The 21,979-nt window shown below is 38.5% G+C and overlaps 1 protein-coding gene across 1 annotated transcript in view; it reads left to right on the top strand.

Moving 5' to 3' along the window:
• myo10 (myosin X) overlaps window positions 1-21,979 on the top strand; it is a 117,454-nt gene that overhangs the window by 49,186 nt on the left and 46,289 nt on the right. Inside the window, exon 4 of the mRNA XM_015378323.1 lies at window positions 19,274-19,461. Coding sequence (XP_015233809.1) covers window positions 19,274-19,461 — 188 coding nt within the window. The remainder of the gene's footprint in view (window positions 1-19,273; window positions 19,462-21,979) is intronic.

The raw sequence follows: 21,979 nt of genomic DNA on the forward strand, positions 1-21,979 counted from the left end.
CCTGGAAGCAATGTTTGAATTAGATGATTTAAGGTGGTGAACTCCAGGAACATGTGTTTAGACAGAGCAAGTACTCAAAAGGGAAGTGTATGTTTGTAATATTGTGATATTTAACTAGGAGGATAAATTTTAAGCTCAAAATATATAAGTGTAATGTAGTAGATCCAGTAATAATAAAGGACAGAAGAGCATCAAAGTTATTTTTGTTATATAAAACTGTAACTTTATGCAAATGGGTTTTAGAAATCAGAAGCTCTTTTGTTGCAATCTAATTTATCGCCACTTGGGGTCCATAAATCCCCAACTCAGGTTTTTTTTTTTCCTTCTACATTGTCAGTAAATGTGAGTGAAACCAACCTTGTTCCTTTTGTTGATTAAGACAACAAAATGACAACAAAACCTCAATGCTGCAATTGAGGTTTTGTTGTCATTTGACCAATTTTTAGTAGATTATCACAGTGAGTTTTATAACATTCTCCTGTAATTTAACTATAGTCTATCAAAAAAAAAAGAATAGATACAAAAACATACACAATTTTACACTCATGGATTAATGAACAAACCTGACTAAACGCTTAACACAGCAAAACAAACACAAAGCCATCCTTGTTCTCTGTATTTGGCACGCATCAGGCAGACTAACCTTTGACAAACGCCATGTTGTTGCTTTAATGACGTTTGAATGCTCCCGTATGGTTGAAATTATCCAATCAATTCATCACAGACAACCAATCTCGATCCTGACTGGGAATTTTTTCCCTCTTTTTTTCCCTCTCTTTTGGAAAGCAGCCACTGGAAAAAAAAAGGGAAAATTAGAGGGAAAGATTTGGTGAATTGGATGGTGGTAAACCAAAGGGAAGGGCTGCAAACATACACGCACATTACATGTCTGATGGAACTAAATGTGTGTTAGAACTTCTTCATCTTTTATAGCTAAAGTTTGATCAGTTTTATCGTTAATTTTTAAAAATTTTTAAACGATTCTCTTTGCTTCTAACTAGTTAAGTTCCATAATAGAAAAGCAAAGTAGTGTTATTAAGTACTTCTTGCAGTTTGTACATCTGTTGAGCAAAATAGGTAATCACTGAGTTAAGCTAATATACGGATCAAACTGTCAAATTTAAGAGATGCAGCATAGAAAGAGATTGTTATTGCAACAAGCTTTACTCTGTCAGCTGCTCATGTCTGATTAACCTTTTTATGCGTTATATTATGCTAAATTTACTTTCCAAACATTTTGTAAGAGTCATATGTGTCCTAAAGCCTGTTTATGAGATTCACAAATGAAAAATCCCTTTTCCACTCTATCTTAGCTAATGGGAGCTCAAAATGCTCTGTCTAAAAAGCATTCCCCTTATGATGTAATAAGGGGAATCAGGGAAGCAGCGCATTGATTAAGCTACAGCCTTTATCTTGTGTATTATTCTCTGCTCCTAGCCAGTATCTTTATGTACTCTGACTTATTGTCATGGTTACGGGTTGTGAGGGTGCGGCCTTCGGGTGGACGGGGCGTGGAAATCCAGAGGAGGCCTGAATAAGGACATTTTTGAATGAGTTTTCCTGCACAAACAGTAAAAACATGCTCTGGTGCCTCATTGTTAATATTTTTTTATTTTAAAATGTAGTAAAATATGGGAACTTTTTATTTATGCCGGTGAAGATTCTCAGTCATAGTCATTCCAAAAAAGTTAAACAAACCACTGGACTTTGTTTTCCAAGTTTGAAGACGTTTTGCTTCCCATCCAGGAAGCCTGAAGTTGCTACATTATGTTTTTTAAATTATATCAATAATTTTTTTAGAGATGCTACAGAGAAATTACTACATTTAAAAATAAATATGGGTGTTTCTCAGCTTCCTTTGGCTTAAGCTGTACTGGTAAAGATATGATAAGTATTATCTTTGTAGTTGCCTCAAAGTGAAGTAATAACTGATTATTTGCTGAATTAAACCAAAGCTTTAGTGCTGCGTTGTTGCTTTACTTTTCAAGTCATGTAGCAATGAAATGCAAATTAACAGGGACATTATCATTAAATGTAAACATTTAATGGAGTACTGTATCGTTTCAAAATAATTTAAAAAGTGTAGGGAAACTGAACTATGAAGGTATCTGTCTGTGTTCAGTCTGGTTTACGGATTAAGTCATTGGTTTTTATATGTATCACATAAAAAAGATGCAAATACATCACTTGATTACAGAGCGTCTGCACTGATAAAAGTCCAGTAAAGGGTAACTCCCCAACTTTTACTACAGACAGGTAGGTGCCTCCATTGAACAACTATTACATGTTATCTACAGAGGCTTATCTGAGTTTCTGTAAGCTTCTGTATACAGTCTCGTAATCCTACTACTACTCTTATTTTTTTTCTAGAGCACTTTAACACAAACACAGCTGCAACAAAAAATGACCACAGAAATCACTAAGAAAAAAAACATCATCACCTCTATTCTTATCATTCAAATGTAAGACATTTAAGGCTGTCCCAGCTTTGATGTACTCCTGCCTGTCCTAGCTAAGGTGTGTAGCACTAACAACCCTAAAAACTTTTTTGTATTATGCATCTTGAAGAGCTCATGGTACCGCTGCAGTTACCATTTAACAGCAAAAGGTATTTTGGACATCACATTGCATTATCTTGGTGTTTATTGGTATGTCACCATAAATAAGACTATAACTGAAGAGCTAAAGTTTTTTTTTTTTTCTCAAAGTATCAAACTTTGGTTCACTATTTTCCTCAGGCTGTGGTTATCTCTGTTATTTTTGCACCATTTTCTGTCACATTTTTCCTTTCTTTCAACTTTCAATTACTATTCCTGGATGTAACTCTCTGTGAACCCCCAGCCTCATAAGCAGTGACCTGTTATGTCTTACTATTATTACATCATATGATGGTAATTGATACATAGTATAATATTTCTGCATTAAGATGCTTATCTATTTGCGTTTTGTAATTTTCTAACTTAATAAGAAGAGCTATAAATATCAAAAAACAGATAATGATAAAATTAATATGATAATAATAACAATAATGATAATGATTAATTTATATATATCAGATTCCAGGGTAAGCTGGAAACGTGGAGACTAAGTTAACCATGTTCTCTGCTTCCATTGGCGATGCGGCCGCCCTGAGCTGTGGCCATTAGGTCTGAGGTGCTTGTTGTGGCGGCAATCACTGAACCCAGTGGTGGACACCGGTAGTAAGGGGTGGCGTCAAGCTAAAGAAGGAGTCTTACCGAGCCTGTTTGGCTTGTGGGACTCCTGATGTAGCAAGCAGGTGACGTGAGGCCAAGCTTCCCAATGCCCCGTGGCAAAAACACTGGCCTGGGAGGAGTTTTGGGAGGCCATGGAGAAAGATTATCAGTTGGCCTGAAAGCAATTCTGGCAAAACATCTAGTGTCTCCAGAGAGGATATCAGTGCTTTGCTAACGCTGTTTTCAGTGAGAGTGGACCTTAAAAGAGGACATTGTGGATGGTGGAAGAAACACTTTCTAAATAATCCAGTGACATGCCTTCCGTGATGGAAGAAGAGATGGCTGCGTGGGCTGGATTTGTTCATCCCCGAGGCTGAAGTCGCTGAAGTGGTCAAAAAGCTCCATGATGGCAAATCATCAGGGGTGGATGCAATCCACCCTGAGTACCTTAGAGCTCTGGATGTTGTCAGGCTGTTGTAGCTGACACGCCTCTTCAACATCCCATTGAGGTCTGAGACAGTGCTCCTGGATTGGCAGACCAGGCTGGTGGTTCCCCTGCATAAAAGGGGGGACCAGAGGGTGTGTTTTAATTATAGAGGGATCACACTTCTCAGCCTCCCTGGGAAGGCCTATGCCAGTGTCCTGGAGAGGAGAGTCCAGTTGATTGTCAAATCTAAGCTAAGGAAGAGCAGTGTGTTTTTTTTGTCCTGCCCGTGGAACAGTGAACCAGCTCTACATTCTCTGCAGCGTTTTCGAGGGTGCTTGGGAGTTTACCCAACCAGTCAACATGTGTTTTGTCCACCTGGAGAAGGCATTCAACCATGTCCCTCATGGTGCCATGTGGTGCATGCTTCAGGAGTATGGAGTTGGGGCCCTTTACTAGGGGCCATCTGGTCTCTGTAAAAACACAGCAGTTGCCAGAATTAAGACAGACTTGTTCCCAGTGCATGTTGGGCTCCGACAGGGCTGCCTGGTCCTGTTCATAACCTTTATGTAACTGTTGTGGTAAAGAGCTAAGCAAAAAAGGAAATCTCTCGATTTACTGGTCAGTCTACCTTCATACCCTCACCTACAGTCATGACATCTTGACCATGACTGAAAGAACAAGATTTAGGATACAAGTGGCCGAAATGCTTTCTCCACTGGGTGGCTGGGCACTCCCTTAGAGATAGGGTGAGGAGCTCGGCCTTCCAGAAGAGGGTCAGAGTAGAGCTGCTTCTCCTCCACATGGAAAGGAGTCAGCTGAAGTGGTTTGGACAACTTTTATAGACAGGCCCTGGATGTATTAGTTCAGTGGTGTTTCAGGCACATCCCAACCGGAGGAGGCCTAAGGGATGATCCAGGACATGCTGGAAGGACTATGTCTCTCGGCTGGCCTGGAAGTGCTTTTCCCAGCAGAGCTGGAGGAGGTGTCTGTGGAGAGGGAAGTCTGGGAGTCTCTGCTTAGACTCCTGTCCCTGCCAACCAGGGAAACTAAACTCTGTATTTCAAGTTTCTACAACAGCAGGCATCAATATTACCTTCAAGTAACCATCTAAAAATTATATTGTTCTATGTTTTTTGGTTTTCCTGGTGGCAATAAAGTGGCAAAGGTTTGCATCAATTTAAAAAAAAAACAATTTATTTAACTTTATTATGTTTTAGTGTTATTGTAGTTAACTATTGACAACTAATCACCCTTAATGGGTCTCAGACGACCCTTTTAACCAACCAATCATAAATCTGCAGGTAAAGAAGAGGCCCCAGAGTTATTAAAGCAGCCCTTTTGGATGTTTAGGAGAAACTGAGGAACTGCTCAGACTTATTGTTTTCATTAGCCTTTGGGTAGCTGTCATCTGTTTAATTCACTACTTCACAAAAGCCTAAAGTCTTTTGATCTGAGTTGAGGATCAGACTCCATCCATTTCCAACTGGTTATTTAAGTTCTTATACTAAATAATGAACAGAAGCCATTATTTTTATTTTAAAAATGTAAATGTCTAAAAAAAAAAAAAAAAGAAATATCTTAATAAAAACCTTCTAGACTAAATTAACAAGTTTTATTTGAGGTTAAAGAGATTTAGATGAACAAAGGATGTATTATTTAAAAAAAAAAACATAAATCTAATATTTAAACAGCTTTAAATGAATTTTAAACACTTTTTAAAGTTATTCTGTAAGCAAATAGTTGAGGTTTTTCTTTTGGTTTGTTTCTAGGTGAGTTTTACGGGTAAATGCTGGATTCCTCACCAAACTGCATCCAGGTTCCTTAGCATTAGTTTCAGTTTTCTACAATCAAACAGTGAAATAAGCCTGTAGGCAAGCAGATCTGTATGTATGTGTTTGTGTGTGTGTACCTGTCTAGCCCTCAGAGTGAGGACCATTTTTCCAATTTCACCATCAAATTGAGGACCAGTTGTTGCAAAGTGAGGACATTTTTGCCTCACGTGCTATTTTGCTAATGGTTAGGTTTAGGGCTAAGGTGTCAATTGGTTAGGGTTAGGGTGAAGTATGCATTGGTAATGGTTGGGATTAGTTTTAGGGTTAGGGTATAGAAAAGGTTGAAAATGACTTAAAATCAACAGAAGTCAATGGGAGTCAACACGTGGTCCTCACTACAATGGCAGAATGAGTGTGTGTGTATGTGTGTGTGACATCTTTTGCTGCTGTGATTGTAACCAGCTGTGGCGTCGACTGGTGGCCTCCTTCTTTTCCTCTTCAGATTCCTGACGAGGCGTTCGCACACACACACACACTTTTCACTCCGTATTCTCTGACTTGATCTGTACCACATGGCCCATCTTTTGTTCACACAGACATACATGTTCCGTCGTTATTCAGTTCCACATGTTTTTGTTTCAGCTTGTCGGTACCATTCTCCTCATGTTTCTGTGACGGAGAAAAACAGACTGAGAAAAATGTGGCCTGTCTGTCTGTTTTGGTTTCAGGACCCCCTCAGGACTCTGCAGGGAGGCAGCCGAGTTAGAAACTCTTGGAATTCCTAATAAACTGCTTTGGAATCCTGTATTCAGTATAGAACTGGCTTGAAGTACCAATACTTTCTTCTCATCAGATTGTTGCTTATCTACCTTAAATTAGATTTAGCCCCCAGTCCTCCCATGGAGACAGCAGGGTTGTAAAAAGTTTTTTTTGTTGAAGATGTGAGTGAGGGAGCAGTTAAAATCCTATCTTCAATTCAATTCAGTTTATTTATATATCGCCAATTCACAACACATGTCATCTTAAGGCACTTTACAGTTCACCAGATCATACAGTTAAATTGATTAAAAGTTTCTATCTAAGGAAAACCAGTTGATTGCATCGACTCATTGACTTGAATGCAATCCCTCTCACTGAATTTCTCAGCAGAATAAAGCAAATATGCAGAACTTAAATTTAAGTAGTTTAAATCCCAGGTAATCAGGTATTTGTAAACCTTAAATTAAAACAAATACATTTCTAACAACTTTAGAATTTGCTATTATGACTTAAGTATTTAGACGACTGATCATTGATGGAATATTGTTTCTGCTGTAGTTTCATTTTAAAGAATAGATCCTTAATATTCAGAAAAAAACTACAGTCTAACCTACTGTTAAATAATTTAATCCTTAAGTAAAATATGACAGAAATGGAGAAGGAAACTTTTTTTCCAAACATTGTGATAAGATGGATCTCAGGGAGTATTTTCTGTTTCTTGGCAGCTAAATGCTTCTACTCCTTAAACAATTTTTCTTTGGAATCTGGAGGCTGAAGAAGCAAGTCGGTGCTTTTTACTCATTTTATTGTCATTAAATGTTTTGGGTCATAGTCATGCACGAAGACTAAACTGTGTTCTGATTGAAAAAAGAAGGTTATTGTTCAACGTTTGATCATCAGTCATCCTATGATGCATTGAAATCTTTCTTCTGTAGCACAAAAATAGACAGCGTTTTATTGTCATTACACTGTCACAAGTACAGAGCGACCAAACTCTGCATTTAACCCATCCATGCAGCCCATGCAGTGGGATGCCATGGTGCGACGCCCGGGGAGCAGTATGGGGTTAAGGGTCTTCAGGGAGCCAGAGTGGGAGTGGGGCTTGAGCTACCCTCTAGATTCCACGCGCAATGGCCTAAGGATCCACCCTGGCTCATTCCCTCCAGATACAAACCCAGGATTCCTGTTTGCAGGACGGGTGACTTAACACTTGAGCTAGCCAGCCGCTGTTTCCACCTCAGTGCTTGACTGTGTTGAGGCTGGTCAGCGAGATTAGCGCAAGTCTTATCTGACCACAGCCATCATTCAGTCACTTTGATGTTAACTGATTAACTTAGAACAAGCCTGTGCTCCTACAGCAGGGGGCTACAAGATTTAAGTCCATTCAGAGTTACCAGAGGTCTGTCTGCCTTCAGATGATTATCAAGCTTCTCCAGTCTAAATGTGGTCTAATAGGCTCTATGCACAGCTCCACTACTTCCTGAATTTAATGCAGCTCCTTTGTTTCCTGTCTTTCATGATTGGATGCACTGATTAATCCAGGTGTGTATGACCTAAGTAACTGGCCAGACACACCTGGATTAATCAGTTCGTCCAGTAATGAAAGACAGGAAACAAAGGAGCTGCCTTAAATTCAGGAAGTAGTGGAGCTGTGCATAGAGCCCATTCCCACTCTCTCTCAGTCATCACCACCTTAACTTAAGAGGGTATTTGAGCTGGTTAGTTGATCAGTCTCTGTGCCCCAACTCTGAGAACTGTAACAGAAGACGTGTCGTCTTCAACAGTGGGTCGCAGTAGAGATGCGAGTTGTTGTGTCACAAGTAGGATATGTCTCATCCCCTGAGTCAAGGGGTGTTCAGCTATGTTAGCCGAGGGCTCCTTTGCTTAGTATAATCCCATAGCCAGTGTTACAGATAGCCATCTGGTCATTTATATGATTTAATTTAAGCCACACTTTTGAATGCAGCAGCATAAACGTTTAGCTGTGCACACACTCCTGCAGATTCTTTTTAGCTGATATTAGCCAGCTTCCATTTCCATTCTGCAGACTGAGCATCAGAATAGGGAACCAAAATAAAAAAATAATAAAAAAAATTAATGACAACATTAGAATGGGTTTGGATCGATTATTGGTTCTCGCTACTCAACCTTGGTCTCCAGTGACTTTGTCGAAAAGTATTCCTTAATTTGTAACTGACATAATTTCCACGCCAAGTAGGTATTCTAAGGATTTTTTGTACATGTCGTTACCCAGGGCTTCAATAACGTTGTAGGGTTCTGTGAACATAGTTGTAAAATGTTTTGTTCTGACTTGAAACATGTGAGAGAAAAATCTTGTACACATTTCCCACAGACGTCCTTAATTAAGGAGGAATTTGGGAAATGTAAAATATGCATGTGAGCTCTATCCTTTACTTTTCTACGAAATCTGAGATGTTTAAAGAGGTCCGGTCAGACGTGCAGACAGAAAGTGTTTGTTCTGTAGGAGACTGGTCCATAGAGTGAAAGATCTGAAGTACAGAGTTTAATAGGAAGTGGTTTTAGCTGACTAAACTCGAATCGTACTGATGAAAGTTTAGATACAAGAACAGCCTTCTTAAAAGTTCTCTTAGGTTTTCTTAAATTAATAAATTAAATATGAACTTAAAGTAAAAAAAAAAGACCTCCTGCATCATAAACTATCTTCATCCTTCCAAGCTATTGGTTGGAGAAGCCCAGTGGTATGAGCATACACCAGAATTGATCTCATGAGTAACTGAGCATTTTTCAACAAGTCGCTGTCTCTGCTGTTGGCCCACTGACAGATGGCCTGCGGCCGGCAGTGGTAGCTTCCCCTTCACCATCTCTACAGCCAAAACTGTGACTGCGAAAGCAGGCAGTAGCATTCTAGAATAAGAAGAAACTCCCCAATGAAAAGAAGGTTAGGAGGCTTTGAAGCAGGACAATGCTGGATCTACAGTAAATGCTTGCTCTGCTTTCCTTGGATCCATCCTGATGTTTATAACCCTGTTATTACACTGATAGGGGGATATATGTTTTCTATAGATGAACTCTTAAAGAATCACATTCTTCACTCTTTCTGTACTTTAACTTGAGATCATCTCATCTTTTTTACCACAGTTTTGCAAATCAGACATATTTCTTTCTTTACAGTTTCCGAACACCATCCTGATGTCAGTGATTGTAAAAAAAAAAAAAAAAAATGTACTTTGGTTATTTTAATTTTAACTCAAAGAGGCAGGAAATATTCATATCACTAAGTTTTTATTTACGAAAGTTTTAGACCCTATGGCTGAGTTTCCCCTAATGGAGTTGTCCTGTTGACAAATCCACAGAGATCTGCTGTACTGGACCGATTACTCTCTGCTTGGTAAGAAAATCCTACATCCACTACTCTGGATAATACTGAGCTTTCAAACTAGGTCTGAACGATTCAGCCAAAAATCTAAATTGTGATTATTTTTAACCAAAATTGCAACTTTATTTTGATTTTCCTTTGCACTGAATAACCCCAGACTTGTAGATATTTCACCACAGGCTTTAGGTTTTTGAAAGCTTGCTTACTCAAAGTCCATTGTTACAGGACTGTACTGTAACTATTGTGTGTAAAAGTGTTTACTTGTACTTGCATGCATGGATCTGTGTACTAGCTGCAACTCTCTACCTTTCTGTGTGGTGAAAAACCCCACTTCAAATTTTTAATCACCACCTAAAGGGCTGGAGGGAGAAATTTAGTGTCTTACTCTCGTTAAATATAGTGTGATTAAAAATTTGTGCTTCATTAATGTGAAAATTGCATTTTGTTAAATTGCGATAGATTGCAATTTAAATTAATTGCCCAGCCCTATTTCAAACATTATATGGTCATCTCAAACAATTTTTTCATACTGAAATTTCAACAAATATTTTGTTGTTTTTCTAAACTAGACAAGGAATATTTATGCACAGATTTTTTTAATAGTATAAATAAGGCTTAGTATATCTGTATCAACATGATTTTTTCTTGTTAATGAAACCAGAAATATTCCCAAACTAAGATGTTTTCAACTGATTCATGAGTTTGTTATGAATGATTCATTTTCCAAAATCAGAAGTAAAAAAAAAAACGCTAAATGCTGTTTTTCACACAAAATGTTTAGTCCTTTTTAACACCTTTTATCTATCTTGGCATGTTTGTCGTAACAAATGAGCGTCTAATCTTGTGTACCAAAAGCACATTTGATTGAAGGAGGTTGTCACATTATTAAACTATGTGTTTTTGACACTGCATGTACTTTGAGATGAGAGGTGTAGATTCCAGTGTTTAACTGCATCATTATAAAATGTATTACTGGCCTGGTTGTCATTATGTCCCTTTTTAAAAAATGTTCAAGGATCAAATGACTGTCGGTGAGTAAAACCTATTAGTTTAATAATTTACCCTAAATGGTAAAACAAAACAAAAAAACTAGGTGAATAAATCAGTCAATTACACACTCAGTTCAAACATCCAACATACATCTAGCTTTGCCTATCTTCATGAGTGTAGACAGAGTCCTTGCATAGTGTAGCATAAGTTATCATTCAGTTATTTTATCAAGCAGTGATTGTGTAAATGCTGTATTATACATATTGTATGAATACTCATTTGCATGATTCATGCAATGAAGTTGTTTAAAGCCAATAAAATCTCCTTTGTATCTTGGCTTATAAGTAGAATTGTGCGTTGTGCTGTGTTAATGTGCACAAAGCAAACCTAAGAGATTCTGCATTGTTAGACTCCTGTGTGTTGTAGTTTTTCAATCATTTATTTTTTAGCAAATAATTTTCGATGCTATCCCTAAAGCTCTACCTAAATTTTCCTTTGTTGCAATGTAATTTCCAAGATTTTTTGCCTACTACAAGAGGATTTTATTGCATTACAAGCCTGCATCAGCGAGTCCTAACCCCTTAGTCTTAAAACGTTTTTATTTTCTGCATGTTCCCTTCCTGTGTCGCAGAATTTTAGGTTTCTTCTGGGAAACAAGTCAAGTGATGAAACTTGTTTCATTTTAGTTTGAAGGCGTGTACTGGGTACATTGTTTTCTAGGCTATAAAGTGGGGCCAGATTGAAAACTAAGACAGAATTTTGACTGTATTGTGGTTCCGTATTTGACCCAAAACTGCCCACAGTTTATGAGCTGTTGAAAGTTTATTGTTGTCAGAGAACCTGTAAAAATAGCTGCTGTGGAGAGAAAATATCCATTCATTTGTCCTGCCTGTCAACCTGCCTGTCACGTGTGTCCAATGGAAGTCATATTAAACTCAAACAGCGCATCAAGATCACTTTAACAACCAAGTGGAGAAGATATGGAGGAATATCTGTGGTTGTGCCATAGCTCCACCATATCCCTCATAACCCCACACCCTTTGTCTTTTCCTCCATCAGCCAGGTTTTCCAGCTCTGATCCCTCTTTCTTTTTTTTCAACCTCCATCTGGTCCTCATTTTTCTATCAGCAAATTTATCTGAGTCAGGCTCAGGGGGATATTGTTTTTTAATGAATGCTCTACAGTTACACCAAAATCAGCAGCGAATGACGTCTCTCTGTAAACACAAAGTCACTATACGTTCTCTTCAATTAATCTTATCACTTATAGCAGAGCCCCTTGTTATTCTATGGGCCACCTTGACCCAATATCTCTATTTATCTCTGTAAGTGTATCAATAAAGACAACAAAAAGCAGGAAAGGATTATTTTCTTAGTAAAATATTGTTGAAATCCTAAAGACAACCAAGTTTGATTAATTGGTTAAAATTGCAAAAACAATCATCTGTTGACCAGAATTAAGATTAGATGAAAGTTATGAAAAAGTACAACAAAGACCTCCTGCCTTAAAGGGGATCCCTCACTCTCCAAATTGATTCATCCTCTGCTTTAACCTTTCAAAAATATCTATTGTGGCAGTGTAGTGAAAACAGGAAACTGCTTTTATGTTGATAACCCTATTATGTTAGGAAGACACTAACCAACCAGCCATCCCTGCTGTCATACATATTGTAACCATGTTTTTATTGTAATACATCCTCTGACAGCACAGTAAACTTCTCTATTCTGATGTTTGGCTGCTAATTTTATGCAAGTCAAGATGCCTTTTGGGGTAAAATATAGTAGATATCTGATTTAGTGTCTTACTGTTTAGATTCATGGTCCTGTCCATCTGTTTTGCGGTTATGGAAAAACCCATAACATCCCTGTCCAGAACTTCCTAGGAGAACCTCAGTCGTTCCCAGTCATTCAGAATAAATGTTCTGTTCCTCCATGGAGTTCCAGGTCTCATTAGGGTAAGAAAATCTCCAAAGGTAAGAATTCAGGAGGGAGCTAACATTTCATCAATCATTTCATCTGACACCAGTTGATTTTGGAGCACGGCTCTACTCCCAACTTTCCCAAGGAGGATGGAGACCTGCACTCGATTCTTACAGAGGAATCTTGAACTGCTATTTTTTTTTTTTGGGTCAAAATCTACCTCTTATGTCCATTTTTGGTACAGCTTGTTTTTATTCTGTCCAGGGTACTTTTTTTTGTGCATATACAGTAATAACTTAGTAAAGGTCAAATAGAAAAATGTCCTTCAAGGACATCGCTGTTGCTGTAAAAGTACAGACCAAATACACGAAAAGTTTTGAAGTAGAAATTCTTTAAAGAAGAGCCAAATAGGAAAAATTAATAAACCATTTCATATATAAATGCATTCCATCTACCTCAAAAACCTGTAGTGAGGTCTGGAAATGACATCATTTCCCATTTAACTGTTTCATAGGCATGGCAGAAAAACTACTTTTTGGCCCCAGCAGGCAGGACTGTATGCATATAAACACTGCAGAGATACATTTACCCAGGGATGTTTTACAGTCCTGTGATTGTGAACAGATTTATGAAGATTCAAGGCATGAGACCTGCAAATAAATAGTTTACTGTGTTTGGTGACTGTATGTCTACAGCAGCCATACCTGATTTTGTGGTTTGAGTTTGTAAGGAATAGCCTTGTCAGTTCAGGCTTTTAACTTGAAAATTATCAAATTCGACCATCAATTATTATGATAAGCAATGTAAATACAAATTATGAAGAACAGAACATAAATGTACAGAAATATTATTACCGTTGAAAAATTAAGGATATATTTTACAGTTAGTTTAAAAAAGTTAAAAAAATATAACACACAAAAAAAAGAAAGTCAAACCAGCCTTTAAATAAAACTTGTTTTTTTTTAATAGTTAATTTCAGATAGAAAGTTTTAAAGTTCTGGCCATGTCCAGGCTGGAAAATGCAAAGTGGTAAATATTCCCAACTGGTATTTTAGGGGCCGTAAAGTTACTGAGAAGTGGTTTTATTGTCTTCAAACTCTGCCTCAACTGTCAAAAACACCTCAAACAAACATTGAAACACAGATATCATCTTTCTTGTTTCAACTGTGTTGTTTGGCTGAGAGTCTTGGAGTCATTGAGGGAGGAGGGTTTTGAGTCGGTGGGCGATGAGACTGAAAGTCACAGTTAATTAGCTCTGAGCCAAGAGCCTTCCAGAGTTACAGTTACCAAGACGGCCCAACATGGGGAGTCCAAATGCTTGTAATTCATCAAGTAAGGCTCAGAAACAACAAAAAGGCTTTTTTTTTTTTTTTTGCTAAGGCAGCTTTTTTCTTTCCAGTGTGAATTTAGTGACTTTAGATAGAAAGCTGAAGCGAATATGAATTTTCTGAAAATGTTTTAAATGATGGATGTTCATGAAGGCAGGTCTGATGTTATAGACTCAGAATAATTGGACTACATTATTATTTTCACAAAATTGACTTGGATTATCATTACAGTTTTATCAACAAAGCATGTTTTGCTCTTTTCTGCGACATTCAAATACATGTCATTGCAACTAATGTGCAGCAAAGGCTGTAGACGCAGTCTCTTAAGTCAGTGAAGAACTTAATACCATGTGCATACACAGAACCCAGGCAGTAAACACAAGTTTCAATCTGTATAAAAAGCTTTTCATTGCAGTTTTCTGTTTAGGGAAAATTTTATCCAACCTTGGAAGATCAGAGCCAAAGGTTTGCTTGACTCAACCTCCTTTAGTTTTATTTCCTGATATGCAATTTAAGCTTCCTCATGTAGACTATCAGGCTGGAACTTAAATGTGGTGTTTTGGTAAATGTTTCTGAATCCCTTTTTGCTAGAACTGCAATGATGCTTTATAGTACAATAAATCAAAATAGCAAAAATAATGGGGGAAAAAAGAACCATTTAATGTTGGCTTAAGCTTCTTTTTGGCCAGCTCCACATCTCACTTCTTACAGTTATTCCATCAAGCCTGTAAGGGAGGTAGTCACAGCCATCTTTGTTTGACTCCTTCGGCTCTTAATATTAGATTCTGGTGCGATTGAGCAGAGACATATCTACAGTTAAAGTATCAGGACTCCACCCCTCAAGGACAGAAGTTCCCAGTACCTGATCTAAATAAACACCTTTTCTCTCCCTCTCTTCTGTGTTCATTATGGCAGCACTAGCGCACCCCCCACTGCAACAGCATTAATGTCACAACACCTGTTACAACTTGAGTCAGCCTCAGGTGATCTCATCTTTACACTTAAGCTTCTTCGGTGCAAATAACTAATTTGACTTCATTTGGATGTTGTCTTAAAACCCAACAATATTTCTGTCGCTAATTTTTCTGGATAAATAAAGGCTAAATGAAGGAGGAAAATCCTGCTTACACCCAGCCCTTATTTTGCAAAACAAAAGATCCATTTAAATGTGGACCTCTTATATTTTCAATGATTGGGGCCATTTCCACATTTGTGAATCAGTTCCTGCTTCCATGCTGACCAGAAAAAAACATGGGAACATGTATAGGGACTAAAAGATACACGTCATGCATTTGACAACATTAAGTTGCATTTCTTATTACTTTTTTTGACGAATACAACGAAACATCAGTGGAAATATTTGCACCCATAGAGCCCGTCACAGCAGAGAGCCCGGATGTCATCTTATTGTATTTCCTGCAGTAGACAGAGGCCTCTTCTTTATCCCTTTATCTCTGCCACCACACCGGGTTTGCATACAGCTCTATCAGAGAGCTGTCAAATGATGGTACACTGTGCATCTTTATGAAATGTCCTAACCCCACCCCCCACTCATCCGTGGACTGGGAAGAAAGTCTGGGGCCAGTATTTGTCATGTAAATAAAGTCAGCTCAACTGCCATTCCAATGGATTTGCATCTGGGCTGAATGTAGGTTAGTCAGTCAGTCACGATGGACGTGTATTGCTCTGAGTGGATATCAGTGGGAACTAATTCAAAACATACGTGCCTTTTTAGAAGCGCACTGGCCTGATCTTAAATCGTAACCAGTTTTCTTAAGGTTGAAATAAACAATGTGTATGAAAATCGCACCAACCTACGGTTTTATTCACTGTAAAGGTTCAATTCCTGCATTTAAGTGATGATGATTTTTTTATGCTTCCAGAGAAAGAATTGCGTTATCAACAAAATAGAAATTTGTTGTGTTTATGTTCACTATCTCTGACACTTCAAACCACTATAGCATTGTTAGTTTACAATGATAAACTGGTATCATTACTGCGTTACCTTTACCTAAAACAGCAAATTGTTCAAAAGCAAATTTTATATGATGTCAAGTTTGAGTTGTTGTAACTAGCTTCATAGTAGCATTTAGCTGATATCTGCAGAAGGAAGGTCTGACATCAAAAATGGGAATACATGCTTTTATTTACACCTTTTGAACCTGTTGGGAACAGCAAGGAGTATAAAGTTGAACAGCAGTTAAAAAAAGGTTGTAGATACAGTTGTCAGTTGTAGAGCTCAACGCAACAAAGACTCAACAGTGTGGAGATCTCCAGCTCTGCACCAGATTCATGCATTCATGTGGGGAATGATGTCCAAAATTAATGCTTTTTTTCTGCACCTCTCTCAAGTTGTAGCACCTGTTCACATCTAATGGGGTTTTAGGTAAAAACACTGAAAAACATCATGAGGAAATGTTTATTTACCACATTTAGCTAAAACACTAGAGACAGGAAAGCTAATTTACCAGTTTGAGAAAATGTCTGTAGTTCTCCTAGCTTCACATTTTTCCTTTTCCCTCATCTGGTATTGCGTCTCTCCAGCTACTGTTGGTGTTTCCTCCAATAACACATCATGCTCCATAGGTGGAAGCATACAGAGTTTAGGCTGCATTTCAGCAATTAATTGGCCTTCGGAAAATAGGCATCAGGCAGACAGAAGCTGCTGTTTCCTGCCCAGAGAAAACCTTCAAGCGTCTCCAGTTGGTTCCTATTTTCCCTCAAACTGTGTCCCCCGCAAAAACAAACAACATTTATTCTCCTGTCCTAAACCCTGACATTCAGGGTCATCATGGTCTGCTCATCTTTCCTCCCATTAACTCTAGTTTTCATGTCATCTGTGAAATTCGAGTTCTGCATTTGATAGCACTAGACTTGTTTTTTTGTTTTTTTTCTCCAGCTTCGCAGTGTTTAAAGAAACTTTTCAACCTTTCCTCACTTTTTACTTGTCAGATTTAACACTGATTGTCCTCCAAAATAAGAAAAATGGCTCTCCTGTTACAGAAGGAGTGCCCTGCAAAGGTCTTCTCTATAACAATAAACTCTGACTGAGTCCATTTAAGCAATGAAATATTAATACACACCCAGAATGCTGGAAAGAAACCCTGTCCTTATATATATTAGCAGATGTGCAAAGCCACAGAGAGATAAACCAAAGGTTAACAGCCCATTTTGTTTGTGTCAGGGGTCCATGTGAGCGTAACAGGATCAGTGAACGTGGAGCTGCATGACCTCAGAGAATATAGATGTTTTGCAGATCAAAATGTCCCCCACACTTTTCCTTCTTAATGCATTTCTTCTTCTCTTCATCCTTGAGGCCACAGACTCTCTGAGCATTAGTACGTTGTAATGGGAACAATGTGCACTCACAGCTCTAATGAGATTTTCCCTTTCAGTTCAACTTGGACAAACAAAAACATCCTCAATGGGATGAAGAGAGAATCTTTTGACTTTTTTCCTTTTCTTTGTTGAACACTTTAAACCCCCTTTAAAAATGACATCAAGCTCTGATTATAACCTGTTTAAAATGGAAAAACGAACTTGACATAAAGGTCATTGTTCTGTTTATGTGGAGAAATCCATCAGATCTACCTGCTCGTTTTACTCTAGATGAAATAATTACTGTGTCTGGCTTCAGAAGAAGAGACGAGGAAAAGTGGTAATTATGCAGATTCTCAGCCAACCAAATTAAACGGAGTGGGCTGCCCAGGGGTCGATAAACCTCACTTTTTTGCATGATTCAGTTAATTGCAGAAGTATTTGTACATCTTTAAGTTTCCCACACATTGTCATGTTATGTGACCAACCATCAGCAGGGCATACATTGCGGTCAGAAGCAAATAGCGAAAAGGAAATAGAAACATTTTATTAATGAAACAAACAACACCTTAGCAATGGACAGCAATGCAAGACAGCTTCACGTGATCATCATCATGGTACTAAATGGATTAATGAATCAGTGAACGCTTGCATGTATCAACCAATAGCAATTCAAGAAAACAGCGCTATCTGTCTCTAGTCTCCCTCCAGGAAACGGTGTTATTTTTCCACAACATTTGGATTGCAAGGTGCAATGGCGTAACAACACAACGATAGGACCGGAAGCAACATTATCTGGGCAGCCCCATTTGAAGTACAACACCCCATCCCCCCCTGCCTAACTGGATTACCCATAATTCCAAGTCATATTGTAAAAAATAAAATACTGAAATACATTGTTCTTTTAAGATCTTTATTGCGGTTTGAAACATATTTTATTAGTGTATTTTTGATAAACAATCTAATGAACTATATACAGTTATTAACATAGTAATTCAAAGTACCACTGTCTGCTTTGCTATTGGTGTCGTGTTTAAACAGCTCACCATCATGTGGAAATCTGCCATGTGTTGGGGTATAAATAAGGCCCGGTCAGTTAACCTAGTATCAGGTGGAGTTAAGAGGAAATTTCTGCACCATTACTTCTGCAAAGAGACGTCCTAGTCCACAATGGCGTAGGGGGCCAACCAGGTGTCAGTGACGGGGCCCCTAAGAGATCGGGGGCCCCTAAGCAACTGCAGTCTCTGCTTACCGATAGTTACGCCATTGGCAAGGTGACAAAGTTGTAATTTCACCTCATTTGACTGGAGCTCCTTCTTATACGCTGTCTTTATTGCCCTGTATTAAGCTCCAGCAGTTCTCATGTCCCTCTTCCAACTGGCTTCCATTTCCTGCTTAACCAAAGCTTCTTTGAAACATGGCGCTGCCATCACAGTGTTTTATTATGAGGATAATGAGTTTGGCATGTAGTGAGGTGGGTGTGTTTTTGCCTTGTATTGGACTTTTCATGTACAGGAAAAGTTTATTTTGGTTTTTGTCTGACCAGAGTATCTTCTTCAGCATTTTTGATGTCCACGCCATGAAATGTAGTTGTTATGTCTGTTCTGCTCCTCTGTCTTTATGATGCTGCTTCTCCTCCAAAGTCAGTAAAACCTCTGATTCCTTCACAAACAGCTGCATTTAGTTCATTTGGTTCTGCTGCAGCAGATTTCCTCCCAGATACATCCTGGCTTTTCCTTTTTGTTCCTCTGCCTCTTTTTGCATTAGTCACCACCACAGCATCGAAAGCTGCAGCCAAGACATATTTTGGCTTCAGAAGTTTCTATTTCAGCAGCCTGGTTTGTTTTTCTTTGAACTCTGAAATGTGACGCTGGTGTGGAACAAACTGCAGGCTGCAGAGGGTTTGGGAAAAGAATAGCAAAATAGGTTCCTCAGACTTTATGTAGAACTTCTTAAAGAGTTTCTAGCTTATATCTGTTGATACTTTAGGAGAGCTTCTATTGGTTTTTATGACCAAAAACAGTTGAATGATCCAGAGCTTTTAAGGTTTTTTTCCACCTTTAAAGTGACACAAACATGTTATTTATAGAAAAAAACTTTTCCAGAGGACTCAGGATATTCAAATGCTATGACTTCCAAAGGTCTATCAGCTCTATGTCGCTTTCCCACCTGTTGCTCATCGATCCCTATCTCTCTGTTGCTCCACAGACGTACATCGGCTCCATCCTGGCGGCGGTGAACCCCTACCAGCCGCTGCCCGGCCTGTATGACCGCCCAGCTGTGGAGCTGTATAGCCGCCACCAGCTGGGGGAAATCTCTCCGCACATCTTTGCCGTGGCCAATGACTGCTACCGCTCACTGTGGAAGAGGCTGCAGAACCAATGCGTCCTGATCAGGTGGGTGAGCCTGGCTTGCTAAATTTGGAGTCATTTCCATCCATTATTTCTGTTCCTTTCTGGTCAGAGGATGCACTGACTGGTCTTATTTAATCTTCTTTGAACTCCAGGCCAACACTTTGATAAAGTCTCCCTGAGCTCCTTGGCTTCACCTCTAACAATCTGATCACAGCATGTTACAGAAACATCCAAACTTCCTACATTTATTTCCATCTCCCTTCCTCTACTTTCCTTCCTCGTGTTTTAGGCTTCACCAACTTTCACATCCTACATCACTTCGTTGTTTTCATCCACCTTCAAATGTGTTATAAATACTTTACAAATGCTAATATTTGTGTCCACATTAAACATGGATGGATGGAAAAGGTTTTCATGTGGCTTTTATGAATCAATCGGCTGTAATTTACTTAGTCATTGATATTGCAACATGTTAATTTAAAGGAAAAATAAACATGGATAATTAGAATACTAGAACATATTTACCTTTAATATAGATCTGATCTTATTTTGGATAAATAAAAATTATTGCATCGTATGCATCGCTCTACCTTACCTTTCTACCCATCCCTTCCCTCCTACCTTATGATCATAAATGCAGCTTTATTCGTTTGGCTTTGAAACGCAGTGTTTCTGGGGAATTAGTTTGGCTGCTGAATCTCAGTGTTCTTCAGAACCATGACTGTTGTTTCCTCCCAATCAGGCGTACACAGAGCACAAAGTGTGTTTCAAATTTTAGTAGGAGTTAGCTTTTGAGTTTGGAGTTATTACCAGTTTTATCCTTAGCTGAAGTCAAAAGCCATTTTAGTCCTGTTCTTTGTGACAAATCTCACATAAATCTGATTTGCTTCTGGACAAGAGGGGGCGCTGTGAGCAAATATAGATGAGAAAATCTACTTCCCAAACAGTTACAAAGATACTGGAAGAACTGGAAAATGAATCCGGCCTGGTAATTTGGAGTTTAACCTGTCAATACATAAAAATCTGGAGCATTTGAAGTATTTAACCAGAAACGCACTCTGAGAGCACATATCTCCACCAAGCAGAAAAATTTGCCCAATATTGTGACTTTCATCTATAGCTAAAACTCACACATTATCTGGATCGTTACCATATTTTAATGAATTGCTCCTCAGCCTGAGGTGCACCTTTGGTAACAATTTCCTTAAAATCCATTCACAAGTTTAAAAATACTGCAAAATGTGTGCCTGCAGCCTCTGGTGTTTGTTCTGCTCTCACCTTCATTCACTCTGCTTTCCTCTTTGATGAGCAAATCGAGCAAAGCATGGCTCACCATTCCTGTGTTTCTTTATTTATTTGTTTTTTACTATAATACTTGCAGACTTTTCTTAGTCTTAACTGAAGCTGTCTATAGTCACTGCTGCCAACCCTGCTTGTTCAGCCAAATAATGTTAAAGAATCCTTTAAAATGATACCTGTCACTGGATTATCTATGCATCATTACCAAAATATAATGGATTGTTCCTTTGCAAGAAGCGCTCCTCGTGTAAAAATTTCACTGAAATCCTTTCATATCAAGTAAACCTGCTAACAAACATAAAAATAACCTCCTTAGCGGATGTAAGAAACACAATAAAAGCTGCTTGCTGGTGCTTTGCCATTAATTCCATGGGATCATGTATTGACCAAATTTGCGTGCTTATTATTTTACTCATCTTTAGTCAAGATCACCTCACATATCTAGACCTCATGGATATTAACTACTGGAGGGAAAAAAAACATTTCTTGTTTTTCCTGCTCATTCTCAGACTATCTGTGTGGTCTTTTCTATTCCCTCTGTCTTTAACAAATACAAACTGCAATCATTTTGTCAAACTAATGATTATATGAAACTGTGCTCTGAAGCAGCCTTAGGCAGTGTAATCTTGCCCCCCTATTTATTTCTAACTTACAGACTTGTATTCTGTGGGTGGTGGAAGTGGATGTGTCCACTTGTAGCCCGCTGTGGGTAACTGCAAATGATTTACTTGGTTTGTTTAGGCGGGATAACCATGTTATTGACAGTGCAATAAACCCTCGGCCATTTTGGCTCGCTGTAGGCTAAAGCTGAAACAGTGGAGACGTTTGGCGGGGAAGGGAGTCTCAGCCTTTTGCTCGAGGCGTGAGTTCAGTGGTTAACCGACAATTAGTTGACGTTAAAGCAGACTGTTTCGTCGGCACCGGGAATAATCAGACACAGGTGGTCCATTTAAAATCAAACTAAACAGAATTTAGAACATGTAAAGTTAACAGCTGCTTATGTTTTCTTCATAACAAATTTATTAAACACAAACATGGAGAAAAATAGAATTGGTATGTATGTATCAGTTCTAAGAACAAGTGACTCTGTAGAGACTCTTATGTATTAATAAACGCCAAAGTGTTCACCTGCTGTTGTTATAAATAACAAAATAAGAAAGAACTCAACTTCAGGTCAGCTACAATAGATTGAGACAGCGTGAATCTGTACAGCGCTATAGTGTAGTCCTTCTATTAAGTTCCTCTAACAGCAGCTGACCAT

Source organism: Cyprinodon variegatus, unplaced genomic scaffold (genome assembly GCF_000732505.1).
Source record: "Cyprinodon variegatus isolate N-32 unplaced genomic scaffold, C_variegatus-1.0 Scaffold170, whole genome shotgun sequence".
NCBI classification, from domain to species: Eukaryota; Metazoa; Chordata; class Actinopteri; order Cyprinodontiformes; family Cyprinodontidae; genus Cyprinodon; species Cyprinodon variegatus.